This window comes from Schistocerca gregaria, chromosome 4 (assembly GCF_023897955.1).
Source record: "Schistocerca gregaria isolate iqSchGreg1 chromosome 4, iqSchGreg1.2, whole genome shotgun sequence".
Lineage (NCBI taxonomy): Eukaryota > Metazoa > Arthropoda > Insecta > Orthoptera > Acrididae > Schistocerca > Schistocerca gregaria.
In genome coordinates, this window is record NC_064923.1 from 592309645 (window position 1) to 592331091 (window position 21447).

The 21447-nt window shown below is 40.0% G+C and overlaps 1 protein-coding gene across 1 annotated transcript in view; it reads left to right on the top strand.

Moving 5' to 3' along the window:
* Positions 1-1571, top strand: part of LOC126267823 (uncharacterized) — a 131651-nt gene extending 130080 nt beyond the window's left edge. The window contains exon 7 of the mRNA XM_049973129.1: positions 1116-1571. Within this exon, the coding sequence (XP_049829086.1) occupies positions 1116-1571 (456 nt within the window). The remainder of the gene's footprint in view (positions 1-1115) is intronic.
* The last annotated feature ends 19876 nt before the right edge of the window (positions 1572-21447 follow it).

The following is a 21447-nucleotide window of genomic DNA, read 5'->3' on the forward strand; positions in this document are numbered from 1 at the left end:
GCACTTTAAAAATGTACCCGTCGGGAACTTTCACTCTAATTTAGTCTCGCGGCTGCTCCTCTACCTAAAGGTAGAACTTAATGGTTTTCGAACAGTTTGCGGCGGTCCTTTAATTTTGTTCTGCAGTGTGGTTGCATATATAGATTTGAAATACCTGACATAATTATACAGCAGCTACAGACATGACTATAAAAATGAAAAGATAAGTAATGCTGCTAAATAAAAATAAGTTTTCAGAAACAATAATTTTGTTTGATAAATCGCATAACTGCAAAATTAAACGTTTTGGTATGCAGACTGAAGTGACCTACTTTCTTCCATATATTAAGAATAGTTTCTGTTGTGGTTTTCTTCGTTATTTACCTACAAGCCAGATGCTCAGTGGTCGTTTCTACAATGGGAAAAAACGGAGAGAGAAGAAGAAGGCAGCTAACTCGAAGGAATTTAGTTTTGGCTTTGTTGATCGTTGCAACGTAAAATGCAGTCAACGTTATCTTTGTTTGTATATGAATATTCTCTTCATATCTATTACGTTCAGCTCAGTGGAAATAATTATTATGTGAACATTCGTTTTCCTCAAAGATTTAACAGTGAAACAAAAACAAAAAATTACGAAAGTTATTTTTGCGAAACAAAGGTCAGCAGCCTACCGACGCCTTAAAGTGCAATTCTTACGATCCTAGGCTTGCATACCAGGGGTAATACTGGCCAGTTTACAAACAGTAACAGACGAAATTCAGTCGGCCGAAGCACTCGCTCCTTCTACGTGAAAATGAAAAGCAACACCCCAGAATTAAACACCATGAAAATAAAACTTAAATATATTGAAGCTCTATTAGATTAAAATTCGAACTGTACTAACTGCATAACAGTACTTAGTAAATATAAATAGCAGCAAAAGTCGACATTACCTGTGATGGGGGAAGTGGTAGGAGTGTGAATGTCAGGGTCAACAACTTTGTGTTAGAGTCCCCTAATTATTGCGCATTATTTTCGATACACTCTTTCATACGATAACACAATTTACACGAGCCCATTGTGTTTCCTATTCCAACCAATGGACTTGTGGAGGCATCAGTGCCAGCTGACATGTTAGTGCCTTCGCCTGCTCACAGGTGGTGCTGATGCTCGGAACGGTCGTGGTGTCGTTCTTCGTGTGCCTGCTGCCGTTCCGTGCGCTCACGCTGTGGATCATCGTGGCGCCGCCGGAGGCGCTCATGTCGCTCGGCATGGAGGGCTACTACAACCTGCTATACTTCTGCCGAACCATGCACTACCTCAACTCGGCGGTGAACCCCATCCTGTACAACCTCATGTCGTCCAAGTTCCGCAACGGCTTCGCGCGGCTGTGTTGCGGTCGGCGGCGCTCGAGGCGCGCTGGCGGCTCCGAACCGCTGGGCCGCAAGGGCACCGCCACCTCGAGCACCGCCGCCACCACCGGCACCACCGCCACCAACGCAAGCACCGACGGCGGCTCCCGGCGGCACTCTCGCTGCCGCGGCAGGCGCGCGTCGGGCAGCGCCAACGGCGTCTGTGGGGACAACTCCGCCCCGCGAGACAGCTATGTCTGACACGCGATGCCCTGCCAGCAGGTCCCACAACGATTACATTCCAGGGGTTCCAGACGGAGACGTTGGGGCCCGTGGGCTTCAAATGGACCTCGTTATCCAGCCAACGTATCATCTACTTTCCATTGTTTCCTTTCTCTTCATGTGGCACGTTTATGGACAAATTTCAGTTGCTTTACGATTACTAGCAGTGCTAAAATTAGATCCTGTTTCCCAAGTTTATAAGGAGGGTCAGCTAAGTACTTTGCGTACATCAACAGCTACCCTGTCTGTGATTAGCGAGGCAGCTGAGCAGGCCACTCAAAAACCTGTAGCTGCATCCAGAACTGTCGATCTGTGGTTATATGACACACATTTGGTTCTCTCTACTACATGAGAATTTATACTTTTTTCTGTGGTATCTTAAGGACATCTGAGGAAGTCTTCAGCAACAGAATGTCTGTTGAACTGATACAAGAGATAGCAGATAACTATGCCACAACCCATAGTTTCGCAGTCAGGAGAAGAACTCACACAAACGTCTGTCCTGTTGTATGAAATGGAAGCAGTATAATGATACAGGGCGAAGAGTCATTGCAGAAAAAGTTGTCTATGAAATGTAATGTGGAGACGATTAAAGGCATTGAAGAGTAGTACAAGCAGAACGCTTCCGTGATTGCGCAGTGGGAGGAGGGGAGAGAGAGAGGGGGGAGGGGAAGAGGGGAGGGGGAGTTACTTAAGACAACGGCGATCTCTTAACGCTAGCAACACATTTTCCATAATGTTCATTGCCAAACTGGGGGAGAGGTACATTATGGCGAGTCTAAAAACAATTTTTAAAAATAGTTTTTTTTTGTTGACTTATATGAACAACAAACTTTTTAAAGACATGCTGATTGTAAGAAGGGTCCAGAAAATATAATTTAGCACACTCGTTGCAAAACCAATGCACTTTTAATAACGAGAACTACTGCAGGGGGGTATTTTCTGACCATGAAAAATTTTTAAAAAATGCAAATTTCGTTCATTATTGTTGACTTTTACCCACAACATAATTTTTAAAGAGCTATTGATGTGCATGTAGGATCCTGAAAAAGGTTAACTTAAAAATTAAAACATATAAAATTTTTGAGAAAATTATATTAACAACAAAAATACTTTTTCCCGAATTTTAAAATATAAAATAACTGACTAGTTTACAATATTTTCGAAATGTGAGCATTTAGTAACCATAATCTGGTATTGTGACAGTTAACATGGGATAATAGATTGTATAACACCAGCAACTCAACGGTCATTGAATCAATAACGCAGCATTTCTCAACACATGCTTTGTTCAATGAGCCACTAGTACAATGACTGTTGGTATGAACTTGAAGACCTGTATACTGAACGCCCAGGCAGCTGTCGTAGTCCCAGCAAACATACTGCAGCATGTTCAGCGAATGACAGTGTAAGGGCACTAAGGTGGTTGTATGTTGTCCCAACTAAATAGCAGCACCAGTGGTCTTCCGGATGCGTGGCGGGTCCCAGCTGTGTGTGCAGACTAGCCAGCTGGTCCCATGAATGGTCAGGTGCGAAGTGTTCAAATTCACAGGCCCAGACCCATGGGCACCTGTAGTTTCCCAAAGACTGGATGAGGCCACTTTCAATGTGACCCCTCTCGATGGTTCTGTCTTAAACCCTAGAATCATCAGGTCTTGTAGCAACTCATTCACCAGCAGCTAGTGGATGCTGCAGCTAGGTGTGGTCAAAACTGATTGGTCCACATGGGGCAGTCAGCTGGCATGAAGTGAGTCTTCACATCAGCAGCAGTCGAAGACCTACCTTCTGTAAGTAAGACAGAGTTACAAAGATATGCCATGGGCATGTCTCTGCACCTCTCACCCCTTGAAATAACTCTATCTCACACGTCCCTGTAACAGTTCGGACCACCCTGGTTGGACATACCGCAATTTTCTCCCTTTGGTATGGCAGCAGTACGTGTGCCGACATGATTGCATGACGCTTCACATCTGGAATAATGAGCAGAATTTATTTCTTCTCAGCTTGCACACTCTTTCCCAAGATCCTCCATTTTACGGAATATGGGTTAATCATCTAAGGCTCATATCTAAATGTTGATTCTCACTACTAGTGAATGTATTGACAAATGGAAGCAGGTACTTTCAGTGTTGACCTCGACTGATTCAATATGATAGTGTACCTCTTCTGCAGATAAAATAAATTCCACTGTAGCTGCCAGTTTATCCCATCCTTGTCACAGTTCAGCAAAAACTGACTCTTTCATAACAGGGTAATGGTTAGTTGTCCATGCACTGCATGGTGTATATCTTCCCGTAAATCAGCTACTTCTACATGAGCATCCCCAACGCTTTCAGCCACTAGGTATACAATAGGTCTACTGTGCCTGCAATATGCTCAGATCTCGATTAACAGATTTGTTTGCTGTCCTAACACAGCTGGTCAGTTCATCTGCTAAGCCTTACAACAGCCTGGTTTTATTTAGCATCATCTGTTCCAGGTTGGCCAGCTGAACACTATGTAATTCCGCCAGTATTCTGATTCCTTCCGCTTCTCACTGTACTTGAACCAAAGCATCATTTATCTGGCATATAACGCCAGAAACTGCAGTTTCAAGTAAAGTCATCAACAGTCTACCTCTTATACCTGTGCATAGAACCAAGGCCTCCTGCAATTGTTCCCAGAAATGATTACAAGAAACATGGAGTACGTGGTGCTACCGTTGTATTTCGCCCTGTAGCCCCTTCCCTCTGTCTTCTATGTGTAACACCATTAAATATTCGTACAGCCAGCACACCAACCTCTTTTCTTAACCCCATGACTTGTATGTCAATTTCAATATCCGCCAGTGATAAGTTGTGTCAACATATTCTTGTAGGGTGAAAAGTACCACAGCCTCCAGTGGCCCTATCTGAAAGTCACCTACCCCTTGACAGTTGGGCAGATGTAACAGCCTCAATAACGTGATTCACTTTGTAGCCACTACCTGAAGTAGTGAAGCCTTAATCATACTCCCCTCCTTGGCTTTAATTCATATGCATGCAGTTTGTTCAGATGTAAGCTGTTCTACCTGCAGCGTTTCCTTTCCATTGCTAACTCCCTCACTTTTCAGGATTGTCATCAGGAACAGTGTGAATGAATCTGGTGCACCCCAAAAGGATGGATATGCCCAAAATGTAAGACCATTGGACTAGAAGTAAATTGTAGTTTCAAATTCATCAGTGAGATCATTTCCAGTTACTTGATATGGGCATTGACCAAGTAAATAATTTATTTGTTTTTCTCTTCGGGATGTGTACAGGCTTGCCAATATCACGCACTGCGCCAAAAGCTACTCAGGTTGCTTTGCATTATGTTTTGTCTCTTCCTTACGTTTGAGCTTTTTGTATTTGTTTTTGTAATTGTTTCCATATTCTCCTACTACAAGCTTCTCCTTAAATTTATTACTGAACTTGCGTTATTCCTTATTATAAGCTTCACTGTCTCGAATAGTGATGACATTTTCCAGCCACAGACTACATCGCAGGATGACAACACAATATGGTAACAGTGTATTCCTATCGTTATGATAGTTATTCTCGTAATCACGTAACATCTTTCCTGTTGTCTGACTCGTTCTGTCTTTCTTTCACCTGCGGATGCATTGCTTTTGCCTTTACCATGCAAGTATGGAATAAATGACAAAGTTGTTTCATTAATTTCTACATGAAACTAACGCCTCAGATGCAGTTAATGTCACCAAAAAACTGAATTTCAGCAACCAATGATTTACCTTGGCCTGAGCCAGTTCTATTCACTTTCTGACTTTGGATAGCTAACTATCCTACACAGTGGAAAAAATGATTTATTATTGACAGCACATGCCAATTCCCTGACAGTGTTTGTGGAGAAGAACCTAGGATGTCCACACTTATAATTTCAAATGGCTTGCTAGCTTCCAGTAATCTCTGTAGCGAAGTATGCCGACGATACAGTTCAGCATGCTGTGCACCACGGTACACAATTCTTCGCTTGTTGTTACACGTCCAGTTTACGTCACTAGTGCTGCTCGGCCACATATCGTTCTGTGGCTCCCATGGCCTCATAACGCGTCATCATGTGTCAGTTTCGATACTTTCTCATGTAACATGGCTGGAAATACAGCACACGGTCCAAGTTTTGTCTACTTGCATTAACAAATCGTCATGCATAATGAACCGCGCTGGCATAGCAGATAGTTTACATTCCTCTTTAGATGATTGCACTTTCTGTAATTCTATCGTGTGGCCCACTCTTCGTAACACAATGGACTTCCTTCTTAAACCATCTGCAACCCTATAATTATTGCCAGTTTGATGGATTACCTCAAAATCGTATTCACTAAGGTTCAGTGCACAATACGTTAATTTTCTTGACAGATCTTTCGACCCTAGCAGGCAATTTATTGCTGCTTGGTCCTTTATTACTTTAAATTTTCTGCTATATAGGTAACATAAGAAGTTGGTTATGTCTTATATGGAGCTCATCATTTCCATTACTGCAGCATAATTATTCCTTCCCTTTTATTTAACCGATGTTAAACGCCCCAGAAGTTCAACTGGCGTACTTTTTGACTGAAAACATAGCCATGCAAATGATTACTTATGTCACGAGACTATATGAACTCTTTTTCATAATTTGGGAAAACCAACGCCAGGCCAGCTCTTAACTATTCTTTTAGTCTAGAAACCATATTTTCATACTCTGGTGCCCAATGGGACTTTACTTTCGGCATATTCACATTTGTTAAACAGATGGAGAGGACCGCAGGTGATAGGAATATTAAAATTTTCAACACGACCATCAACTACACTTTCATTGTCAATTTATTGGCAATGAAGTGTATCATCCAAACCGGTTGCTGATAATTAAATTATACCTGACGATAGTGTTTAAAATTGTAATAATGGAACTTCACTCCGTTTTCAACATGTGAGTAAGAGGTCATGCTGTGCGACCAAATTTTGAGACAAAACAATTCACTAACCTCAAGAATGACTTTAAATTCTTCTCTGTACAGCTCTCGACAAACTAGGGTATGTTCAGATTCCTTCATGACCAGTCACGTGTTCTAAATACAATTCCTGTAGCATGAATCTACACTGCTCTTTATCGACGGTCAGGTGAGCTGTATGTAACCTCTTAAATATCTCCCTTAATCGTTACACATTCTCCTCCATATACTTTGCAGAGATTGTTATTTTCATTCAGATATGCATTAAATTGCTTCAGCTTTATCCTTTGCAAAACCCATCCAACAATGCTGAAATGTGGCTAGAGCATTCTTTACTCGAATGTCTCAAAAGATCCATGCATTTCGGTTTTGGCTGGTTTTCCAGTGCTACTTATAACTGATGATAGTTGTTCTACATTTCCCTTGTGAAAAAATAGCTTCAGTAGCCTAAATTGTCCAAAGATTATGTTATATTTATGATTGAGTATGTAATTGTTTGCTTTCTGAGATATACTGAGATGTACATAGCGGCAGCAAAACTCATACTCTTTGTTTCCGTCCACACTTTTCTTTAGTACAATCACAGCTGGTAGTCCTCACAGGCTGCCACTTTGATCAATGATACCATCCCATAACTGTTAATTAATGACCTCCTCCCTCAAAAGTTGTTGGTTATAAGGTACACAATATGGTTTACGATATACAGGTAATTCATATACAGTTGTGAGTGTGTTGCATCATCGATGTCAATGACAGGTACATGAATTTACACTGGTCCTCAGACTCTATGCACAGCTACTCCAGTGCTAATTTTTCCGTTACTTCTATGTACTCCAATCTTTCCTGTAATGCAGTTGCACCGGCACCTTGCTAATAGTCAGGCTCCATATCATTCTCTTCGAAAATTTCAAGACTGGCGACCAGCAATCCTTTAGACAAGTTCATGTCTTCAGTCCCAAAATTATCTGTTCTGACAAACACAATCTGCTCACCATCTATCTTCCGTATATGTACAACACTCATGTGTACAAACCCCCATGCATCTAATTCATCATTCTCCTTCAGTGGCTCAACCACACCAACATTTTTACCGAGAAATTATTTCCTACGCTCCGTTATAGAAGTATTCCTGTACTTTGTGGTACTTACCACACTACTTAATCCTTAGTGGCCTTGCATGCAGTTTGTTTCGTTTCCCTTTCATGAGAGATGAACCACGTGGTAGAATTGAGGTGACAGCAATCTTCACCTCCAATAAAACGATTTCCCGTCGAATTCTACGCTAACCTTCCTACGTTCAAGGTATCAAGACACTCATATAGAAAATCTAGCCTTAATATTGCACTGTACCCATTGCAAGAAAACTCAGCATCGCGGATCCAGGTGAACACGAGTCTCTGCCGCCCACTCCACACAACTTACATCGTAGTGAGCTTAATGCCTCTTTTCTATGACGTCAAAACTTGTGAGAGACATATGTAAACCTGTGTTCCATTAGGACTTATATTTGCTTCCATCCATTAAGCGAAGCAAAGCAAATTACGCCTCCGCACACGTTTCAGTGCTGTTAAAATGTACTGGGAGCGCTGTTCGGTGCCCCTTTAACTCGAATTGCCGTTTAATGGCAGGTCTCACTTTCATTCCATGCCTTTCCGTTATGTTCGCTACTCTGGCTACAGTTTCGTTCCCGGTCCACATTTTCTGCTCTGCTGCTGACGGCAGCTCTACCGTATGTGACATGATCGGTCACATCGGTGATATTTGACTTCAGCAGAAAAATTCCCTTTCTATTGCTGACACGGTTCACTGTATTTCTTTCAATTCCGTTGCTGTTCCAATGACTCTCGCTAAATTTTTCGGAAATTCCGCCCTATCTCCCTCAGTACATTGGATGGTAATCCCCACGATAGTGTGTCCTACATTCTCAGTCCCACCGTCTACAGAAGAATTTTATTAGTATAAACACTTTTCATTATCTCATATGTACCCACATTAAGCATCCTAATTCTATCCCCGGAACTGTCAATGAACTCCGTCTGTCTTTTGATGTACTATTTAACTGCTCCCCGTAATACCAACAACCACTCTTCCTCCTATAACTCTGCAACAAGCGTTCCATCACAACTTGAAACGTCTGTACATTTCTTAAGTTCTCGTGATACATCAAGTACCTTTTCACATCTCCAACAAAGCGTAACTCGGCAATATGTAACAACTGCCCTTCCGATTAATAAACCAGAATAAACACGTCGTCCCCTGCTGTACCCAAGAAAGATACACGATGGTTGTGGGACTGGCATCTAGCATGGGTACTGACATACTGGATTAAGAGCTGTCCTCTTTTAATCCATATGTATGTCTGTGTAAATCCATATTATGCATCTGCATTTGAGCCAATTGGTCTAGCTAAACTTTAACTGATACCGTAGTATTAACTCCTCGTCCTGCTGGTTTGCTAAATTTAAGGTGCGTGACTGCACCAACAGGTAAAAATACAGTAGGAAAATTACAACAGAAAAAATACCACAGGGAAAGGAAATATTGATAACAAATTCACGTTCGTGACTACAAGTACACCTAGTCCTTACACCTGAGCACTGACTATGTGAATGCTTTGTACTCTCTAGCCTTATACATTTGAAACAGGTCACCACTAAAGTCTGAGCGCTCGTAGCATTATGTCCCCGAAAATTGTACTGGCCTCACCTAACTGGGCATATATCTTCTGTTTAGCGTACTCCTTGAATTGACTCAAGTCACTGCCTCAGTCTACTTTCACGAATAAAACTCGTATGATGAATGATGACCAACACCATCGCTCATTGTCTCTGGCTCTCATATCACACCAGTGTAATATCGTTGGGGTGCAGACGCTATTATTTGTTAGGATGGCCGTCTCTTAACTCGAGACATGAGATGATGGTTGTGTAACAACGTCAACTAGGCGGTCGTGGTATCAGAAAAGCACCAACAGCCAACACATTCTTTATTCAGTAAGTTGCTCAAACAAACAAACGCCAATGAAGCAGCAGGGGCATCCTTAGCAGGCCTACGGCTGTACGCTCGGCTTGCGGCAGGGAGAAGCCACCAAGGCTGAAGCAAGTTGTCTGAGAGAAACAGTGGCGACAGTGGCGTTGCTTGTGCTAGACCAAGCAGGCCACAGATGTGTGTGTAGAATAGTCGTCCACTCCCACGTACAGTCAGGCGTGTAGTGTGAAAATGCACAGTGCCTGAGCCAGGACCCCCTACAGAGTCTGAGACCGGATGAAAAACCATGCAGGTTGATGGCTCCAGCTCGAGCCTCAGTAACCACAGTTCTAGTAGCGTCTCCTACGCCAGCAGCTAGCAGGTGAAGCAGCTAGATGCACACCAAACTAATCCCCACGATAATGTGTCATACATTCTCAGTCCCACCGTCTACAGAAGAATTTTATTAGTATAAGCACTTTTCATTATCTCATGTCGACTGGCATGAAGTATGTCTTGGCATCAGCAGAAATTGAAGACAGGATAGTACTAGGCCTTACATAAAACTCAGCCTAGTTTTTTTTTATGTCACATCACTTCTGCTCACGCAGGCGAGTAAGGCGTCGCACTGCTGGGTAACGACATGAGGTAGTTCATATCACCATTGTGGTAGCCTAAGCCTTTGAACCGTCAACATTATGCCAGTCCTGCCAGCAATAATCCATGACAGCTAGCCTCCCCCATTCCCACGAGTTGTGTAACCTGTACGGGGGGATGTTGCCATGACTTTTCTGTGGTTGATTCCTCTTGCACATTGTAGCTTCCTCATAGTGATGTGAGGCTTGAGTATTATCGGTGCTATAATGTTAGGTGCATTTTTATCATCGGTTGCTATTCATTTTCGTTGGCTCATTTTATTTTTAACACTTCAGTTTGCTAAATGTTTTCATAACGTTTACAAAGACACATCGCGAAAACTAGGCACGACCAGGATACTTTAGAGCACAGAACCGCAACGCTGCTCTAACCGTTCAGCGATATTCCCATGGACGCAAACTACTTATATACACTCTTTCGACTGCCGTGAAAATCTGAATAGCTTCACGAGCAAACTGTCTGATCGTTGCAGCGGCAGATCACTGGCTGATGGGTTTCGAGCGTGCAGGTAGACAAACGAGCCATACCTGAGTCACGTGTCTCCTTGCATATGTTTCACCAAGGCAGACGTTTGTAAGACTTTTTGTCCTGACTACGTACCATTGTTTTCCGGCACTGTTAACGTGTTACTGTATGTACTATATGATCAGGTTTCGCACATATTAAGTCGTTAAAGTCCTCTTAGAAGACTTTTTCTAGTGCCAAAGAAAAATTACACTGTTTCATTTGGGAAAAAATTCTGTTTTAATTTGTCAGCTATTAATGATAAAAAGTGCTTCCAAATGTCAGACAATTTTCCTAAATGTTCGCTGTAACTGTTCAGAAACCGCTTCTCGATATATTCAGTAGCTCTGGATATATTTAGGGTGACCTGTCTCAGCTTCTCTCCCTGTACAAGTAGCAAATCCCTGCACTGCATATTATCTGGAATGTAAGCAGAAGAACTAATTTTCTATATTTCTGGCAGATGATTGAGAAGTACTTGTACATTCAACCTCTGCTTATGGAAATCGACGTGATATAACATCTATCTTTCGAAGTAATATGGTCATGCATTAAGCTTATTCATGTTACAAAAGACTGGTTGCATTATCGTGTATTTCAGAAGTTATACTCCAGAAGGGAACGATTCTTTTCTGTTACGTTCTCATAATACATTTCTCGGTACAGTACTTCTGTTAAAGTATTATTCTTCAAGGAGCTACTGTGCAAGGACCCAGCCAATAAACTTCACTTTTTCCAAAGAAATAAATGCCTTCACCCCGCCACATACATTACCTCATAACGTTTATAATTTTCAGCTCAGCAAAGCATAATCGTTCTTATTTCTCAACGACACCGACTATTATTTATTTTTATTCATTTGAATCATTTAACAAACAACTGTAAATTTACTGAAAAAATTAATTTCTTGTTATTTATGATCTTTGCATCTTATCTACTCGATATCACATTTCGTGTTAGACACAGACTCAATTTAGAGTATATGAAGTGAGCTTTTAATTGCAGCTGATTCGCCCTTCATCAAAATAGTTCCTACAGTCCTACACCGATCTGAATGTTTACATCTCTTCCCAGTTGTTCTATTCTCCAGAAGAACTCTCTAAACCCTTCAAAAAGAGCCTATGCATCCAGAATTATCCTATCAGTCTTCCATGCTACGTTCAATTTGTTAGAAAAACTGCAAATACTGATCGCGCCAGTATTTCCTACTTCACGGAGATCTCCAATGTATCATTACTTCCCCCTATAACGAACACAATAAAAAAAGTAGAAAGATGTTGCAGTGGTTGGTCCTGTCTTTACTGTGTTACAACCAGAACGAAAATCTACAGTCTTAAGTAATTATTGCAGAGAATTACATAATTCGTCTGTTCTGCCCACTGCGTATTTAGGCAACCTTACAGTGCCACTTGAAAAGATTAAAATTCATTCAAGCAATCCTCCGCTGTTGAGAAAGGGTAGCATTCAATTGCAGACAGTGTAACCACTTGTTAAGGCTTGTTGGCTGAAGTACCCAAAATTTGCCGGCTGAGTACAATTAACTGTTCTTAGTGTGAGCAGTGGAAGAAGACATCGAAATAAAAGAGACTGAAGAACTGAACTTACCCGAAGAATATTTTGGTAACATTAGAATAGTTTGTGTATGTCATATAAGAGATCGCTATTTATGTCCTGATAATGAAGTATTATTTATTGACTGTACGTTTAATTAAATATGTTGTGGTCCATTTCTTCTATTTTTCCTTTTCACTATGCATTCTGTTTCTCATATACATAGTTAATTACATCTTAAAAGGCAGTAACAGACGCTATTAATAATGTTCAATAAATATAGAAGGCAAGTGACGTGGTAATTGCTACACTAAGATGTAACTTCTAAAAAGAAATAAATTAAAGCAAAGAAAATTTCGGAACAGAAATAAAGCTTCAGAGGGTACTTACGGAAATGCTGAGGTTCGTTGACCGCATGGCCATTCGGATTGGATGTAACTAAGTCTTGAGGGATCAGCTGAAAGAAATATCCAGACAAGCTTAGCAAGGAAAATGGCTTTAGGATAAACAAACCAAAGTCGTAGAAAATTAATAGTAGAAAGGCAAATAATTACTTGCTAATCATCAATATTCAGTGCCTTAAAATAGTGTAAGAAGATATAGTTTTTTCGTATCCAGAATCTCAAATTACACAGGATGTAAGAGTAGGTCATAAGTAGATGGGCACTGAGAAACAATGCTCTCCCCAGTATAAGAGTTTTACTGATAGCGAAAATTGATGTGTAACTGAGGAAACTGTATATCCGAAAGACAGCATTGTATACGTTTCCGATATGTCATATCTGGAGTTGAATAAATTCATGCATTGGTAATGGTAACATGGTAACTGTCTGTCAAGCAGTTAGACCAGGCATATACTTCTCTCACCTGCCTGCCATACAGGTGCAAACTGACATAATACGTGCCGAGTGACCAAAAAGTCAGTATAAATTTGAAAAGTGAATAAATAACGAAAAAATGTAGATATAGAGGTACAAATTGACACACATGCTTGGAATGACATGAAGCAGATGACATGAAGTTGCAGGGATTGTGATGTTGGTCATTCTGTTTTTCCTACAAATTTTGAATTTGCATGTGTTGTTGTGTCTTGTAATATGTAGCTCAACGTAATTCAGATGGATTATATAATGGTAAGACAGAGATTTAGGAACCAGGTTTTAAATTGTATAACATTTCCAGGGGCAGATGTGGACTCTGACCACAATCTATTGGTTACGAGCTGTAGATTAAAACTGAAGAAACTGCAAAAAGGTGGGAATTTAAGGAGATGGGACCTGGATAAACTGAAAGAACTAGAGGTTGTGCATAGTTTCAGGGAGAGCATAAGGGAACAATTGACAGGAATTGGAGAAAGAAATACAGTAGAAGAAGAATGGGTAGTTTTGAGGGATGAAGTAGTGAAGGCAGCAGAGGATCAAGTAGGTAAAAAGACGAGGTCTAGTAGAAATCCTTGGGTAACAGAAGAAATATTGAATTTAATTGATGAAAGGAGAAAATATAAAAATGCAGTAAATGAAGCAGGCAAAAAGGAATACAAATGTCTCAAAAATGAGACCGACAGGAGCTGCAAAATGGCTAAGCAGGCATGGCTAGAGGACAAATGTAAGGATGCAGAGGCTTATCTCACTAGGGGTAAGATAGATACTGCCTACAGGAAAATTAAAGAGACCTTTGGAGATAAGAGAACCACTTCTATGAATATCAAGAGCTCAGACGGAAACCCAGTTCTAAGCAAAGAAGGGAAAGCAGAAAGGTGGATGGAGTATATAGAGGGTCTATACAAGGGCGATGTACTTGAGGACAATATTATGGAAATGAAGAGGCTGTAGATGAAGATGAAATGGGAGATACGATACTGCGTGAAGAGTTTGACAGAGCACTGAAAGACCTGAGTCGAAACAAGGCCCCCAGAGTAGACAACATTCCATTGGAACTACTGACGGCCTTGGGAGACTCAGTCCTGACGAAACTCTACCATCTGGTGAGCAAGATGTATGAGACAGGCGAAATACCTTCAGACTTCAAAAAGAATATAATAATGCCAATCCCAAAGAAAGCAGGTGTTGACAGATGTGAAAATTACCGAACTATCAGTTTAATAAGTCACAGCTGCAAAATACTAACGCGAAATCTTTACAGATGAATGGAGAAACTAGTAGAAGCCGACCTCGGGAAAGATCAGTTTGGATTCCGTAGAAATGTTGGAACACGTGAGGCAATACTGACCCTATTGCTTATCTTAGAAGCTAGATTAAGGAAGGGCAAACCTACGTTTCTAGCATTTATAGACTTAGAGACAGCTTTTGACAATGTTGACTGGAATACTCTCTTTCAAATTCTAAAGGTGGCAGGGGTAAAATACAGGGAGCGAAAAGCTATTTACAATTTGTACAGAAACCAGATGGCAGTTATAACAGTCGAGGGGCATGAAAGGGAATCAGTGGTTGGGACGAGTGTGAGACAGGGTTGTAGCCTGCCCCCGATGTTATTCAACCTGTATATTGAGCAAGCAGTGAAGGAAACAAAAGAAAAATTCGGAGTAGGTATTAAAATCCATGGAGAAGAAATAAAAACTTTGAGGGGCGCCGATGACATTGTAATTCTGTCAATTCTGTCAGAGACAGCAAAGGACTTGGAAGAGCAGTTAAACGGAATGGATAGGGTCTTGAAAGGAGGGTATAAGATGAACATCAACAAAAGCAAAACGAGGATAATGGAATGTAGTCGAATTAAGTCGGGTGATGCTGAGGGAAGTAGATTAGGAAATGAGACACTTAAAGTAGTAAAGGAGTTTTGCTATTTGGGGAGCAAATTAACTGATGATGGTCGAAGTAGAGAGGATTTAAAATGTAGACTGGCAATGGCAAGGAAAGCGTTTCTGAAGAAGAGAAATTTGTTAACATCGAGTATTGATTTAAGTGTCAGGAAGTCATTTCTGAAAGTATTTGTATGGAGTGTAGCCATGTATGGAAGTGAAACATGGACGATAAATAGTTTGAACAAGAAGAGAATACAAGCTTTCGAAATTGGTGCTACAGAAGAATGCTGAAGATTAGATGGGTAGATCACATAACTAATGAGGAAGTGTTGAATAGGATTGGAGAGAAGAGAAGTTTGTGGCACAACTTGACCAGAAGGACATGTTCTGAGGCATCAAGGGATCACCAATTTAGTATTGGAGGGCAGCGTGGAGGGTAAAAATCGTACAGGGAAACCAAGAGATGAATACACTAAGCAGATTCAGAAGGATGTAGGTTGCAGTAGGTACTGGGAGATGAAGAAGCTTGCACAGGGTAGAGTAGCATGGAGAGCTGCATCAAACCAGTCTCAAGACTGAAGACCACAACAACAACAACAACGTAATTCAACCTTTTTTTTTAAAGTTCATGTTCCATTGTAAATGTATTTTTCTCAGGTAGATTATTAACACAGATTAGAATGTCTGTTATATCTTTGACATCCTGTTTCATTAATAGCAATATATCTTCTACATATCTCCTATAAAATTCTGTTTTCTTTAGGCAGGGTTCTTGGCTGCTGACTAACTTTTATATTAAGCGGTTTATGTATTTGTCAGCTGATGTACCTCATATGCATGCTCCCATTGCTAGGTAACTTATAAATATTGCCACTAAATGTAAAGCAGTTCTAAGTAAGTGTTAGCTGGAATAGTCCCATAGGTTGTATGTAGGTTTCTTATATTTCATAACGTTTCTGGATTAATGTTACAGCATATTGTATGGGCATTTTTAAGTCAATGTTGTTAATGTCAAGTTATAAGAACTGAGAATATTGGGGGAAGTTTTTGCCTTTTACTTCTCCAACTAATATCATGCTGTTTTTTTAAATAGAATCTGTTGTTTCATATATATAATTTTTCATCATTGTGTTATTCAATTTCTGTGTGAATTTTTATGCATGTCTGTCTATAGAGTCTGCCACACGACACATCGTATTACCTTCTTTGTGTGTTTTTGTCTCTCGGAATGGTGCCTTTGGATTCATAAATCTAAGATATTTTTTTCGGTTTCTGACAGTAGGAAATGTGTGCTTTTCAGTTGTTCCTTAGTAACACTTTGAAATTTTTTGGGCCTTTCTCAATGTATTGAATATTATTAACATCAAAGAATCCATGTGTTTTGCCTTTGTACTCATTTTCTTTCATCACAACTAATTTACTGATTTTGTCTGACTTTTTGAATACAGATAAGTTATTTTTCAGTTTGTCATTATTGGATTTTTGAGGTTTTGTATCATTTATTATATATTTGGCCTTGAATTTATGTTGCAACAATTCTTTGTCTGGAATCTTACTTACTTTGTGACCTGTTGCTCCATTCGTATTTGACATCCAAACAAAATAACAAATCCAACCCTGTAATACCTAACTAAGACATACACATTTTACAGCAAAGTGGTGAACAAACAAGATACGAAATTTGACCAAAGAGAAAATAACGTTCTCCATAAAGGACGAAAATGCAACACAGAGCCTCACCTCAACAAGCATACACTAAAGCAGATAGCAGTTGCAACTAAAAATGCAGCAGATTCTGCAAAACTAAATTAAAATACGAAAGCAGCAACACCTTACAAAGTAAGTAAGCTCCTTGAGAAAGATATGCGGGAAGAAATATTTAGATCTAAACAAACAATAAATGACACAAAACCGTAAACTCCACAAATAATAAACTGAAAAACGAATCCATCATCACAAAGGCAAAAGCAGTACGTTAGTTGTAATGAAATAAAGGAGTACACAGACAAAAGACACGAATTCTTTAATGTTAATAATATTCAGCATATTATAAAACACCCAAAAAACTATTTCAGAGCATAATTAAGGAACAACTAAAGAACATACATCTCCTATTGACAGAAACTGAAAATAAATATCTTACTTGCATTAATCTAAAGGCACCGCACCTCTGATCACAGCCCAAAATATACGAAGAAGGTAATCCAACGTGTCTCGTGCCAAGCTCTTTAAATAGCCCAGCATATAAACTGTCACAGAAACTGAATAAGATACCAATGAAAAATTATACATATGGAACAACAAAAATACAGCATGATACTAGCTGGAGAATTAAAAGGCAAAAATTTTTCTAATATGCTCAGTTCTTATTACCTAAGAATTTCGACCTTTAACACACTCACACAAGAAGCTGTAACTGCAATCGAAAAGAATCATATGAAGCTTAAGAAGCTTGCATACACAGGGATTACTGAAATTGTGGAACTCCTCCAACTATACAACTACTTCACCTTTAATGGGAACATTTATGAGCAACCAGACGCCCAAGCAATGGGGCCACGTATATCAGGTATCATAGCTGATATACACACAAAATCACTTGGAAAAAAGTTATGTAGTAGACCTGAATCCTGACTAAAGAACAGATGTAGGTGACACACGGCTGTTAATGAAAAGGGTTGCCAAAGATAAAAGACATTCTAAACTACTTCAGTAATCTACATGAGAAAATTATGTTCACAATGGAACATGAACTAAACAAAACCCTGTATTACTTGGCCCTAAACTTTACAAGAAACAATAACACTTGCACATTAAAAATTTATAGGAAATATATAACTAACACCACAATCCCTGCAACCTCATGTTGCCTGGACATCCATAAGCAGGCAGCATACATATCAGTGTTACATAGGGCAACTAAAATACCTTTCAATCAAGAAAATACGCAATGAGAAATAAATATATTGAAACAGGCTGCAGTTGCTAATAATTACACTGCTTCAATGGTTGACACATTACTGGGCAAAGAGTAAAGGGACCCAAACAGAAAATGCACAACCGAAGAAAAAGATAAAAACAAATACATATATAGCATGCCATAAACTGGCAATATATATTACAGAAGATTGAAGATGTTTTCAGAAATGACAGAGTAAAAGTTGGGTTTTCCATATCAAGTAAGCTACAATAAAAATTAATAGACAATATAAAGTGAAATCATGACCCATACTCAGACTCTGGAAATACAAAATAAAATGCCATGAATGCTTCATGTTCAGCCTAGGACAAACAGGCCGAAATTTCTACACCAGGTGCTCAGAGTATATCAAAAGACAACAGATGCACATCAGCAATAGCTTCACACATATATAATATAGGCCACTCATTTGCATAAATAGAGCAAAAAGTCAAAGCACTCCACTGGCTAAGTAAAGGACATAAAATTGATTTGTTAGAAGACCTGAAGACACATGCACATTATAGAAAATTTTAGACAAAATGTTGTATGAAAAATACGAAAGTAAAGCAGAGAATTTTTTCAGATGCTTCGACAATATATTTAAATGAAAATGGTAACACATAGAAATAATAATTGTATAATAGGTAAAAGCAAATTATAACTCATACTGGTGAGATAAATATCTTCTGTACAAAAGCATATAGCACTTTGTGGACGACCTATAACGTTATATCTGTTAACTACATCTAAAATCGTCTTTGTAACTGTTCACTTATGTAAATTATTCTCGATGTACATAGTGAACTGAAAGTTGTGTATGATGTTTAACATGTGTGAGACTCCGCACAAATAGACCATAGGAAAACTGTAAGGGCACCGTCTTCCAAATTTCGCCGCTAATTACTTGTAAGAAACGATAACCAGCTTAAGACTAACCGTTTCTTATTTGTTGCAGTAAAACCGACAAAACAAAATAGAGCATCACGCAGCGAAAACATTGCCTAAAATAGCAATCATTTCACGAAAGGCGTCGTGAGACATGAAGAAAACAAAATCGTGACTGGCAGCAGAAAAGTTATTATTAAGAAACCCATTGTTCATTATACAACACATCAATAAGATCTTTTACCGTCAGTGTATTACTATTAGGTTATCGTGGTACATCTGCAACCAGTGTGAGTATTCATTGTCATAATACATCTCTAGCTTTTCAGTTAAAGTTTCCTGTATCTACCACATACAGTGTAACATTTCAGCGTGTTACATTTGTAAACCGTATTTTAGTGCTAAATCAGTTTTAAATGCCCCTACTGCATGCATAACTTCTGATTAGCCCCCTATTCTCATAAACGAGCCCACGTTATAGCGCTAACTTTATCGTAGAGTATGAGGCCTTTATCGCCATTGCTAACGATGGCAGAGTTAAATATCACTATAGTGTATGTTTATAATTTGTATTAATTTTCACTAGAACTTTCATAGATCTATTGCGTTATTGTTCTGTATGCCTTTTAACATCTTGCTTTATATTGTATGTTTCTGGCCTCAGTTCTAATGGTGGGGTTCCCCAAAAGAGTGTCCCAGAATCATAAATAAAACTACTGTGTTTTGGAGGGCTAAACAAGTGTATTACCATATAGTGCCATTATGGTCACAGATACACCAGAGACTATTTGTGTAAAGGGATAAAATACCAGTTTCTTTTGTTTTATAATGGAATCTCTATGGAGCTTGGATAATTACATATTGGACGTCATTTAATACACATTCTGGACCTTATGGGCTACCAGTTCCATTCCACACAGAGTATGCGAAAGAAGTTGTTCTCTTCTAGCAGCGGTGTACCGTAGGCCTCTTGAGAAACGAAGCGTGCTTAATGATTGGAAAACAACGTAAGTCATCTCCTTTTTCGAGGAGGAAACTATAGGCCGATGTTATGATGTCTGACTGCTGTAGAATTTGGGAACAAGTTTCATGCTCGGGTATTATGACGTTTTTGAAGAGAAACATCTCACGGTCTAGTGGTTACCGTTGCTGCCGTCTCAGGTTCGATTCCCGGCCGGGTAGCGGATTTTCACTGATCGGCCACTGGTTGCTTGTGCTGTCCTCATCATTTCACCATCACCCAGGAAAATAACGAGGCTCGAAAGTGGAAAGATTGGGAGTTTGTACGGGTGCTGACAACCACGCCAAAGGGCGCCCCACAAACCAGTCTCATCATCATCATCATTTGGAGACAAAAATCTCCTCTGTTTGAACCAACATGGGTTCAGGAAGCAACGATCGTGTGAAACCCAGCGTGCTCTTTTTGTCCACGTCACACAGAAAGCAGCAGATGCAGGGGTCCACGTAAGTACTGTGTTCCTTAATCTCCCAAAGCCGTGCGAAGCAGCTCTGCATGGCCGTCTAATGTACAAATTAGGAGCTTGTGGAATATTAGGCCAACTTTTTCAGTGCACTGAAGAGTTTCCAGCAAACTGAGCGCAGCTTGTTATTCTGAACGGAGGGAAGTACTCTTAAAAGTAACTTCGTGTGAGCCCCAGGGGACTGTTACAGGGCCATTACTGTTCACAATATCTGTAAGTGACGTGGTAAAATAACGTCAAAATTTCCATGAGGCTTTTCACGGATAATGCTGCTGTATACGGAGAAGTCGCGCCCCTAGAAAACTACAGCGAAATGCTTGGAGAGCTGCAGAGGATCAACGCCTGGTGAAGGGAGTGGTAGTTAACACTCACGTACACAAATGTAACATATTCCGAATATATTGAGAGAAAGACCTCTCATCGTAAGATCAAAAAATCGTAGAACAGTTACTGTAAGTAATTCCTTCCATAAAAGATCTAGGAGTTTGCGTTTGGAGCGATATGGAATGGAACGCCACATATAATTAATCGTGAGTAGGGCAGATGCAAGACTGAGAGACACTGGAAGAAACCATAAGAAACGCAGTCCATCAACAAAGTAAGTAGTTTACAGAACACCCTTTCCACCAAAACTTGACTAGTGCTCCTCAGTATGGGATCCATACCAGATAGGGCTAATACAGAAAATTTAGAAGAGCCAAAGAAGAGTGTCATGTTTCGGTACAGGTTCATTTACTAAGTGCAAAAGCGTCACGTAAATACTCAGCCAACACCCTTGGCAGACGTTGAAAGAGAGGCGTTCTGCATCAAGTTATGGTCTACTGTTAAAATTCTGAGAACTTACATCCTCGGAGGGTCAACCAATATCGTTTCTTCGTACGAATATCTAGAGAAAAGGTTGCCTCTCCCTACGTACATCTCGCGAAAAGACCAGGAAGGTAAAGTTACAGAAAGGCTTGAGTCTACACGGAGCCTTAACAGCAATCGTTCTTCCGCAGAACACACGCGACTGGAACAGAAGAGGAAAGCGACACTGGTACAAAGTGCTTTTTTTTTACACGTCAGATTCCGTAGGACCATATCGAGGAGCAAATCTCCAAGGTCATGGAACGTGTCAGTACATGAAATTACAACAT